At 40.6% G+C, this 12,298-nt stretch overlaps 1 protein-coding gene across 1 annotated transcript; it reads right to left on the reverse strand.

Annotated features, from left to right (window-relative positions):
* Nucleotides 1–4,362: 4,362 nt before the first annotated feature.
* On the reverse strand, nt 4,363–5,937 carry LOC100660248 (olfactory receptor 2H2-like). The gene has a single exon (XM_003422568.4). The coding sequence runs from the start codon at nt 5,730–5,732 to the stop codon at nt 4,788–4,790; it is 945 nt and encodes a 314-aa protein (XP_003422616.3). The 5' UTR covers nt 5,733–5,937; the 3' UTR covers nt 4,363–4,787.
* Nucleotides 5,938–12,298: the final 6,361 nt, after the last annotated feature.

Genomic DNA, 12,298 nt, shown 5'->3' on the forward strand with positions numbered 1-12,298 from the left:
GCGCACAATTTCTCAAGTCTTGGATTTCCAAACCCAGAAAGATGCGGATGGAGGCAGGCACTTCTCATCATCTCAACTCTCCTGGTCTTTTTCTTCTGTCCCAGGGTTTTGGTCCATAGTATATTAAGGTGACTGCAGAATCTGTCTCAATCTTCCATTGAGTGGTATTTTTATTCCTTTTCCTCTTGAACCTGGGCTGATGTCAGCCATAAATTAACCACCACCATGTGGGGAATGTGACATTTAACCTTTAAAGAAACTGTCAGCTTCCTCTTACTTCCACTGAACATTCTTCTTGTGACACTGAGGTAACCCTGGCAAACACATAGAGGGACCCTGGAGGACAGATCCACATGGAAAGAGAGGCCCCATGGAGTGTCCAGCCCAGGCCCAGCCCAAGCTCCAGTTAAGCCCAGCCAGGGATCAACATCTGCAGATACCACATGGAGCTTAAGAATCAGTTAGTTAAGTCCTACCTAATCCCTAACCCACAATAATCATGACCATAGCCTCCATTTGTGTGTTTAAAGATAGCTCTCAAGGTTAAAACTGGCTTCTTTCACCACTGAAGCAATGGATGGTTGACCTCAGTGGGAAGAGCTCTAGGAACATTGGGAATCACTGGGAGTGAAAAAATACATTGCAAAATATTTTAGGGTATTATCTGGCATCAGGTATTTCCTCAAGATACAGTCTTGACATTTTATTTTCTGTGTAGATACATTTTTACTTAGGATTATATTCTCTTTTTTTTTTTTCATGGAAATAATGTGGCAAGCTATTAATGTGATATTTTTCCAAAAGTAAAAAGACTGCTTTAAGCCATTGCCCTTTCATGAGCTGATGACATCATTTGGGGAAGTCTGGCTAACAATTAGTGTGACTATGGAAAAATATGATGATAAATTGTATTCATGAAAATTTAGTCAATCATCTAAACTGAATTAGCCAAAAGTATATTTTTCTAAGTTCTTCCACTATTTTCCTCTTTTTCCAATCTTGATCTGTAATGAAATGCGCACTTTATTAGCATTGGTCTCACTATTCCCTACATGCTTATCTTCTACATTTTATTTGCCCTGTTTTACTTTCTTCAGATACTTTTCCCCTCTTTCCATTGGGATATCTTTCCTTATCTTCCCCTGTGACCAGATTCACCTGGTCTGTCTTCCACCAACATCTATGGGGCTTTGAGCAAGTCCCTTCCTCTGCTTAAAGCCTACGGGTATTTAGGGTGTCTGAGAAACCACCAGGGAGGCTGTTAAATGAGTAGATTCCTCTGGTCCACCTTCAGTGCCTCTGGGTCTATTGCCCTGGCACTGAGTCAGGAGGCGGCATTTCAAATAAGAGCTTTATGTGGTCTGGGAGGGAGTCCTCTGGTCTGCTTTAAGAAACACTGTCTCAGTGGGGGTGGTGACCACCTCCCCTCTCAGTCTCCTTCCTCTAAATCATACTCTCATCCATGTAAAATGGAGATTCAAAAAGCTATATTCCTCAATGATTTTTTTTAAAGAAAAGATTGTAAAACTACCTCCCCGAAGGTTTAATTACAGACTGTTTCCTTGTGCTGCAAACTTCTAGTTACTAATTATCCTACTTATTACTAGCTTCTTTCCCTTTCTGATTTCTAGGGACTTCATGTTATGTTTATTTTCCTTTCCTAGTTATAGACTACATAAGAAGTAGTTTATTAAGCACTTTATATGAATTATCTCGCTTAAAAATAACTGGTGATGCAGGTACTGTTACTAGCCATGTTTCACAAATGGAAAATAGAGATAAAGTGAAGAATGATCACTGAGGTGTCTTTGATCCTACAGCTAGAAAGTGGCTGGCTAGGACCTAAATTCATTCACACATGCAACAATTATTTGCATCTCTTAGGTACTGCTCTAGATATAAAAATAGATAGGAAAAAAGAAAAAATCTGTACCCTCATGGAATACATGTTCTATGGGGAGAAAAAAAAATATATGGGGAGAACGAAATATTAAAAGAATATTTTTTAAAAGTCATACTATGTGGTAAAAAATGATAAGGAATATGGAAGAAAAAAATAAGGAATGGTTTTAAGGAAGAAAAAGTACCCCCAAAGGGTTCTACTTATCAAATATCAAATTTATTATAAAGCCACAGAAATAAAGATTTGGCGATTTTGTTGAAAAAATAGACAAACAGACCATTGAAGCAGAATAGAAGGCCCAAAAAAGAAACTGTAATGCCTGGGAAATTGGATGTATGGCTTGCCTTTGACTGCAGGAAGAGCAGGTTAAGTGCGAGAGATTGGCAATCTAGGCTTCCCCTGTCAAAGTACCAGAAAACAATTCTAGCCTGTACCCTATAACCAATTACAGAGCCACCTCCACATTTTTAGGTACTTGTTAGAGCAACACACCATACCAAATGCTTTGTAGTTTCCCAGGGCTGCCACACACAAAAAAATAATAGTAATAATGCCACAAAGTGGGTGACTTTAAAGAACAGAAATTTATTTATACACAGTCCAGGAGACTAGAAGTTGAATTCGAAGTACAGGCCATGGCAATTCCTTCTGTGGACTTTGAGGGAGCAACTGTCCCATGTGTCTTCCCTAGCTTCTGGTTCTTCTGGCAATTTTTGATGTTCCTTTACTGCTGTATCTTCACATGGTGTCTTTCCACTGTGTGTGCCTTTCTCTGTGTCTGTTCTCTCCTGTTATAAGACACCACTCAAAAGGGTTTAGGACTAGGACCCACCCTACTCTGGTATGACTTAACTCATAATATCTTCAAACACCCTCCAAACAAGGTCACAGTCAACAGTACCAAAAAATAAAAAACCACTACCTTTGAGTCAATTCTGACTCATACTGACCCCACAGGACAGAGTAGAATTGCCCCAAAGGTTTCCAAGGCTGTAATGGAATCTTTATAGAAGCAGACTGTCACATCTTTCTCCAACAGAGTGGCTGGTGTGTTTGAACTGTCAACGTTTTGGCTAGCAGCCAAGCGCTTAACCACTGCATCACCAAGGCTTCTTTTTCATAGGAACAGGGGTTAAGATTTCAAAATCTGTTTGGAGAACACAATTCAATCCATAACACTGTGGTACATCAATACCTTGCAATGCTCTTTGGTAATCAAAAGGAAAATGTTATTGGTACAAGCCACAACCGTGGATGAATCTCCGGAGAATTATATTCAGCAAAAAACAGTCAATTCCAAAAGACTACATATTGTGTAATCTCAATTATATCACATTTTTAATTGACCAAAAATATAGAAACAGAGAATAGATGAGTTGCTGCCAGGGCTTAATTGGGGGGTTGCGAAGAAAGTGGTGTGACTAGAAAAGGCAATGAGGGATTTGGTGGTGATGGAAGTGTTCTCTATTTTGTGTTTTTTATTTACTATGTGTCAGCATCCTGGTTGAGACATGTTCTACAGTTTTGCAAGATGTTACCACTGGGAAAACTAAGTAAAGGATCTTTGTATTATTTCTTATAACTACATAATAAATCTATAGTTATCTGAAAATAAAAATGTTTAGTTAAAAATGAATTCCATTATAGTCAATGCAGGGAGAATATCTTTAATCATAAGTGTGTAGCTGTTTTATTTTTTTCTTTAGGATATTTTGTGAATGAGCGCTCGTATTTGCTCCTTGTCATTATTCTTATCAGACATGGTGTTAATTCTCAGGAGAAAGTGAAAAATGGGAAGAATATTGAGCAGAATCAATAAGCTGACCACACGTTTGTCTTCTTAATTAGAACCTTGTATTTTGGATTTCTTTTGTAATGTGAAGAGTTGTGTGATATGTCATTGATGCGTGCCAGTTATTAAGTCTGTGTCTCTCAGCTTCAAACCTACGCTTGTACCAACTCCTTTGTGAGGCTGGGGCTGGTGTCTTACTAGTCTTCATCCACCAAAAAAAAAACAAACAAACCTGTTGCTGTGGATTGAATTCCAACTCATAGCTAACTTAAAGGACAGACTAGAACTGCCCCATAGGGTTTCCTACACTGTTAGCATTACAGAAGCAGATTGACATATATTTCTCCTGTAGAGAGGCTGGTGGTTTCAAACTGTCAACTTTTGGTTAGCAGCCAAGCACTTAACCACTGTGCCACTAGGCTTTCTTTCTTCACCCACAAGGGGAGATAAAGGCAGGTATGTTGAAGGCTGGTCGTGGTGGTGAATTTGCTCTTCTGTGTTTGCTTCCCGTTTGCTTTATGTTCTCGCAAACATGACCGTAACAATGCTTATTCACATCCTCAGTGACAGTGTATTAGGAAGAAGTAGTTGAATCACAGCAGATCAAGGTTTCCAACATGTGGTGAGCTGAATCACCATATTGCATCACCTAGATGGCAATGGTACAGCCAGCTGTTGGTCCCTCATTAGAAATTAGAAGCCTAAGTGTTTCTCCTCCCTGGACTGCTCCTATGATACATAAGTTCTAAAAATTCCAGTATTTTTCTTCTGCTCCTCCACCTGCAGTGGTCTGCTTATTTCTTTTTTTCTTCTTCAATATCTAGCTAACAGTTTATGATAATAAATTATTTAAAAATAACTGGAGTGGTTTCTATTTCCTGAGTGTACCCTGACTGGAACAAAGTTGCACCTATATTTAAATTCAAAATTAACTCTACATGGTGCACCAAAATGTTCTTTTGATTGTCTCACTGTCTGAAAAGCACATTATTGACCCCTTGTATTAGTATTGATAGTTGAGAGTCACCCAAACCTAAGTACCATAGGCTCTGAACTGAACAAAAACTGACCGTACCCTTAAATTTGAGTTCTTCAGTCCTCCCTAGCCATTTTGTTTTTCCCAAATAGCCTCTTGAGAGCCCCCTTCACATCCCTGTTCCTCAAGGTGTAGATGAGGGGGTTGAGAGTGGGGGTCACCACAGTATAGAAAAGACTCAGGAATTTACCTCTTTTCTGGGAAAAATGACTTCGGGGCTGGATGTAGGCTGCGGTGACACTACAGTAGAACAGGAAGACAACCACCAGGTGAGAAGAGCATGTGCGGAAGGCCTTGCTCCTCCCCTCTTGGGACTGGATGGCCAGCACTGCCCAGGCAATGTGGCTGTAGGAGACTAGGATGAGCAGTAGCGGCACCATCAGGAAGATTGCCCCAATCACTGATGTCTGAAGTTCATTGATGCGTGTGTCTCCACAGGCCAAGCGGATCAATGCAGGAACTTCACACACAAAGTCATCCACTTGGTGGTGATGGCAGAAGGGCAGCTTCATTGTGGTGGGGGAATGTACCAAGGAGCCAAAAATCCCACTCGTCCAGACCAGGAGTGCCAGCTTCTGACACAACTTTGGGTGCATAATGACCACATAGTGCAGGGGCCGACACACTGCTATGTAGCGGTCAAAAGCCATGACCAACAGCAGGACACACTCAGCAGTACCCAATCCCAGGAAGATGTAGAGTTGAGCTGCACATCCCAGGTAGCTGATGGTCTTGTCTGGGCCCCAGAGGTTGACCAGCATCTGAGGAATGCAGCTGGTGGTGAAGCAAAGGTCTAGGAAGGAGAGCTGGGTGAGGAGGAAGTACATGGGAGTGTGGAGGTGAGAGTCAAGATGGGACAAAACTATGATGGTGATGTTGCCCACTAGGGTGACCATGTAAAAGATGGATACAACCACAAAGAGAATAATTTCCAGCCTGGGGTTATCTGAGAAGCCCAGAAGGATAAAGCCATCTGGGGTGGTGTCGTTGGCCATGTCCATCCAGACTCATTGGAATTGGAAGAGCAACACCTCAGGGATTAAGCAGAAAAAAGTGGTTTTTGATTTTGGTAAGACCACATATCATATCTTACTGTTTTCTCTAACATTTTACCGACACTTGTGTCATATCTGTCTTTTCTAGGATATTGTCACTTATTCCTTTTTTCAGACTTAATCATTCCAGCAAACTCCCAGAAGGTGAGAATGTAGGAGATCAATGTTCTAAACTAACCCCTGCTAAACTTTTGGTAACAGCATTACTTGAATCTTCTACCCTTCTTTTTAGAATCAAAACTACCTTTCAGTTTCTGGTTAAGTGATTTTAGGTTAAAATTTACTTTTTTCTAGTGCCATAAAAACAATACTGTTTCTGTATTCATTCTGAAGCATGTCCACTTCTTTCTTAATAAGCAGCATTCTTCACCTAATGTTGGTCACTGAACATTCTCATTGATTGGCAATAATGCCACCATAATTGCATAAATCTGTGGTGTTCTTTATGACATTACACTGCTAGGTGGTGTTCTATTGGGTGCTGTGATAGAGATTAGTAGCAAACAGCCATTTAGCTGCTCTCTTCCTACATCTGGGAAAGCCTGTTCCAGTTGCTCTTCCACTAAAAAACTAGAAACAGTTAATTTAATAAATATGCTTGTCTCATTTTTTTTCTCAGCTCTGTGGCATTGACTGTGCTTTTCCAAATAATACATGTCTGTGAGTTTCAAAACCTCTTATATTGATGAAAAACAAAATTACCTCAGGGGCGTTTTCTAACTGTACAGATAGCCCTGGTGACTTTGGTACTTCCTTTGGTGGACACTGACGTGATGTGAAAATGTCAGCAGTATGAGACCATGCAGATATTAATGTGTGAATGAGCTGGGCTAAATAAAAGAGTAAAACCAGTATCAGTTGCTGTCAAGTGAACTCCAACTCACGGCAGCCCCTTGTGTGTCAGAGTAGAACTGTGCTCCATAGGTTTTCAGTGGCTGATTTTCAGAAGTAGCTTTCTCCCTTGATGCACCTGTGTTCTGTGCTGGACATTATAGACTTCATGACATGGAGATATATCACAGGGGAATAATGAAGTCAAGAACATTCTCCTCCCGCTCTCATCAATGCTAAGTCCGTATTCAAACTTTATTTTCTGATGCTGGCAGTGCCCCCTGCCTCTGCCTTTCCACTGCTCACTCACACTGCATCCCAGGTCCAGTTTCCATCGTGCCTTGATGGTACTGCAGGCCCCTGACTTCTCACACGTCCCCTCCAGCAAACATCCCTTTTTCCTTCCCCTTTTTAGGTCAGAATCTTCTTTAATAGACTATCTTCCCACCTGTAAATTTAAAATAATTAGTTGAATTATCATAACTACATTCCCCATTTACTGTCAACAAAATCCAAAAATATCTGTTTAGTCCCCAACTTGTGGTGTTTCCTCCAGGCATGAAGTCTACTGAAATCAATCACTCCAAACATGTCCACATGCAAAATTAATAATTTAATTTTATTCATCTACAAGAATGATGGTTCTCCTCTACCCCTATCTCCCACTTACATCGGTTTCCATTCCATGTTCTGGCTGCTCTAATCACCACGTTTTACTAAAGCTAATTTTACATCAGTTACTCGAACAAAAGAAAATGTGATCTTGGATACTACCGAACTATTTAATGTATTTAATTTTTTCCCCAAGCCACATTCTAAATACTTGAATTGCCAATAGTTTGAGTTGTGTGTATGTGTATGTGTGTGGCTGTGAGTCAGACTTGACTCAAAGGCAGCTTTTTTTTTTTTATGACTGTGTGTGTCTCACACAAGCATACCTGCTACAGTTCTTTAAGTAAGAACTTGATCCTACTTTCATTCTTATGTGAGATTTTGTGTGTCTACAGATGTCTACTTTAGACACTGATAAACTGTTGCAAATTTCTGCCATCAGAAACTCCAAGCAAATAAGAACTTGCTGTGCCAATTAATTGCAGATACGGATTTCTCAGGCTTTTGAAAAGCAGGAGAAATTTAACTTTGAGTAGTTTGGAAATATATGGGCTTCTCTTCATCCTTTTGAGTAGACAGGATGCCATTCATTTGCATGAGATTTTCAATTAAGTGAGGCAGGCATCTGGCTTCATTCATTTCAGCATACCCCAATGTGACTTAAACAGGAAGAACATCTGCTAAATATCTGTTGTTTTGCAGCCTGAGCCAGTACCTGTTTGTACAGTACCTACTTACTTCTCAGTAATAATTGGTAATAAAACCAATATAAATCAAATTATTATTCAATATTTGTGACTGCATCTATTGACTTTTCAACTGACATAATTGTTTTCCAGCTTACTCTCCCCAACCCCCAGGTAATCCTTATGATGCATTTGTATAACAACATTAGCATCCTTCAAGGAAGGGTTAGAAGTTCCTTCACTTACTTGCCTCCCTCTGGTCTGCGAGCAATTCTTGCAGGAGTTTCAGACTTAGAACTGCAGGAGGAATGTGAAAAGAACTAGGACAACAGGACATCCTGGAAAAGCAGAGAAAGGAGAGGTAGTTTCTGGGCCATGGTTTAGAAAGAAAATTTTAAAATAGGTTAATTTGTGTGTGTGTGTGTGTGTGTGTGTGTGTGTGTGATTTTCTCCCTTCCTTTTTCTTAACCCTCGACTATCTAGTAATGATTTTCTTAATTCACATTGTCTGCGTTTGTATGTGACTACTTGTTTTTGTTTTTCAGTTTAACAAAGATATTGATGGATAGCCTGCATTTCTGATAAAAGCAGGCTATAACGGGAGGTGTCTTGATTTGAGTTCTAGTCCTACTTCTGTTTCTGAACAGCTGCTCAGCAGTCTCTTGATGGCTCCATGTACAACCTTAATTTTGACCATCAGTATTTGTTTATTTGAAATATATTTCTTTTAGTCTATATTATCTAATTTTCAACATTCTAGACCAGTGGCTTCCTTTTCAGTTCTAGGATTGTATCACTCTATAAACGCTGGTCATTTTGTTTTAAGTTTAAGAACTGTCTTCCATTACCTGTGCTCTAAGGTCTTTTCCATAATAGCATGTCACCTATTAGACCATGCCAGCTTCCCCGTGGTGGCTTCCTGAATTCCTACATAATTATTTCCACAGTTGCTGTGACCCTTTTAAGCCAAATTTTAGACACATCGACCAACCTAATAGGTTAGTACAAGTCTTTGAAGGCCCATGGATTTGGGGAAAGTCTTTTGTTTTTGTTCGTTTGTTTTATTTTACTAGCATCCGTATTTTTTCTTTTTTTAATTATGCCTAGATGAAAATGTACAGAGAAAATTAGTTTCTCATTAAACAATTGATACACATATTGCATTGTGACATTGGTTGCCAACCCCATGACATGTCAATTCTCCCCTTACAAACTTGGTTTCCCCATTTCCATACATCCAGTTTCCTGTCTCCTCCGGCCTTCTCATCCTTGCCCCTGCGCTGGTGTGCTCATTTAGTCTCACATACATGGTTGAACTACGTGTATTACTGTTTGTTTTATGGGCCTGTCTAATTGTTGGCTGAAGGTTGAATGTCAGGAGTGGCTCAGTACTGAGTTAAAAGGGTGTCTGGGGGCCATACTCTTGGGGTTTCTCCAGTCTCAGTCAGACCAGTGAAGTCTGGTCTTTTTTTGAGAGTTAGAATTTTGTTCTACTCAAAAAGAAAGACCAGACTTGCTGGTCTGACAGAGGGTGGAAAAACCCTGGGAGTATGGCCCCTGGACACCCTTTCAGCTCAGTAATGAGGTCATTCCTGAGCTTCATCCTTCAGCCAAAGATCGAACAGGCCCATAGAACAAAACAAGACTAAAGGGGAGCACCAGCCCTGGGGCAGGGACTGGAAGGCAGGAGGGAACAGGAAAGCTGGTAGCACAGAACCCAGGATTGAGAAAGGAGAGTATTGACATGTGGGGTTGTTAACTAAGGTCAAAGAACAATGTGTGTACTAACTGTTTGGTGAGAAACTAGTTTGTTCTGTAAACCTTCATCTAAAGTACAGTTCAAAAAAAGAATTTTGTTCTACATTTTTCTCCAGCTCTGTCCAGGACCCTTTACTGTGATCCCTGTCTGAGCGGTCAGTGGTAGTAGCTGGGCACCATCTAGTTATGCTGGACTCAGCCTGGTGGAGGCTGTGGTAATTGTGGTCCTTTAGTCCTTTGGACTAATCTTTCCCTTGTGTGTTTGTTTTTCTTCATTCTCCCTTGCTCTAGATGGGGTAGATCAGTGGAGTATCTTAGATGGCCATCGTAAGCTTTTAAGACCCCTGATTCTACTCACCAGAGTAGGGTGTAGAACATTTTCTATATAAACTATGTTATGCCAATTGAGCTAGATGTTCCCCGAGACCATGGTCCCCAGCCCTCAGCCCAGTAATTCAGTCCCTCCAGGAGCTCAAATGTGTATATGGAGCTTCTATGACTTTGCCTTGGTCAAGTTGTGCTGGCTTCCCCACCAGTATTGTGTATTGTCTTACCCTTCCTCAAATTTACCACTTATCTATTGTCTAGTTAGTGTTTTTTCCCTGCCCATCTCTTCCCTTTCTTGTAACCATCAAATATTGTTTCTTTCTGTGTGTAAACCCTTTCATGAGTTTTTATAATAGTGGTCTCATACAGTGTTTGTCCTTTTGAGATTGACTTATTTCACTCAGCATAATGCCTCCCATATGAACATCCACATTTTAACAGCACCTGTGTTTTTCCTGGAGTGTTCCTGAATGAGGAAACGTATATACACTTGTCATGTACAGTTGCGATTATGGTGCTCAAATTTGGCATGTGCTGGGCCAGAGGGTGTCGAAGATGAAGGAGGCAACAACAGACCCAGGAAGGGGCAGAGATGAACTGACCGTATCACCTTTCTGGTTCTCAGAGGCCTCACCCTAGTATTTGGAAACCCTTCTTCATTGGTTTCTGACATCTCTGAGAATTCTACCCCAACATTCCTGGATTTGAGAAATTAACCACCCTGGAACAATATTCTGAATGAACAGTGATGGTCACAGCTTTGGGTGAACTGTCAGAACATCTTGACAAGAAAAAACATCAGCCAATCTTAACACCCACTATTTTGAGTTAGACTTGGCTTATTCTGAGGGGCAGCTCTACTCTGTCCTATGGGGTTGCTATGAGGTGAAATCGACTCAATGGTAACAAGTTTGGTTTTTTGGTTTGGGCTCATTCTTGGTGAACTAACATACTTGATTTACTTGTAAAATCAATAGAAAGCAATAACACACAAATTAAATGAGGTACACACAACTTTTATGACAAGATTTTGGTCTTAAGATCTGCTGCTAGTTAGTCATATAAATGTTCAAAAGATTATACAGAATTTTATTAATTTTAAAGATTTTCTTCTTCCTTATCTTTCAAACTCAGGAAAGGATATTCAAATGAGCATCAGCATTTACTGCCCTTAAAAATACCATCATTTATATTGGTTTTCTGAATAGAACTGCTGTCAGACCCAAGTATTCTGTCTTTCAGAGTGAGAGTCCCTGCTTCTATACATTGGTTAACTACTTGCCTTCAACAGCCTTAGTTATCATTTTGGAATTTTACTTCCTCAAACTGCATACAACATTGCTGACTATTTATTACCACTGTGGTTTGCTTGTATTGCCCTCTCGGTGCGAAATTCGTTCACTTTTCCCCTCTATCCATCAAATCATAGATATTCACGAAGACATAACTTAGGTCTCTGCTTTCTTCTCAAACACATTTTACAGTATTTCAGCCCAGGTTTGGCTAGAACATGAAAACAAGAGCAAATGACTTACCTTCAGGACACCATGGCAGTTGGAGGAGGTCTGGGATTAGAGACCTTCTTATATTAGCATTTTAGAGCACAGAGTGTGGAAGACCTAACAGCAACTAATGCCTTGGAAATTTCCTGCCGATTCCATGAAGATTCAGTTTGGTGAAACTGATGAGGCCACTGGCACCCTTTCCCAAAAGAAATTAGCCTCCCAACTGAATGTCTTTTGAAGGGAGTTCTCTCTCAGTTACCATGGAACCTAACCATGCCCGCTCTGAACTATTATAGCTGGGGATCTGCAGGAGTTCAGCATGAAGGACTTCCCTCCTGCTTTCTGAGCTGCTTAAATTAGACATTCTGTTCATAACTGTAAAATGGTAATAGTAGTAGTAGCATCAGAACCCACCTAACTTCAGGGGGAACAATGTGAATCAAGATCAGCACAAGCCTGATTGCTATGAGTTAGAAGTCAGATATGCCCCCACTCTCCAATACATTTACCAATTCCGAAACAAGCTGTCCCTTCCACAGCACTCTCTACTCCTCTGCTGGGTTTGATAATCCGTTGGAATGGCCACGCAGAACTCACAGGCATACTTACAGTTAGGTGATTCATTAAGGAACAGGGTACTACTCAGGATCAGGATGAACAGGCTATAACTCAGGATCTAGATCAGAAAGTATGTAAGCAAAGTCTCCCTTCTTCCGTGCAGGACAGCTCTCAGCTCCTTTTGGTGGTGTAGGCCTCCTCTCAGCCCCCTGAGGACAGGTTACCCTCAGTCCCC

The sequence above is a fragment of the Loxodonta africana genome, chromosome 16 (genome assembly GCF_030014295.1).
Source record: "Loxodonta africana isolate mLoxAfr1 chromosome 16, mLoxAfr1.hap2, whole genome shotgun sequence".
In the NCBI taxonomy this organism is placed as follows: Eukaryota; Metazoa; Chordata; class Mammalia; order Proboscidea; family Elephantidae; genus Loxodonta; species Loxodonta africana.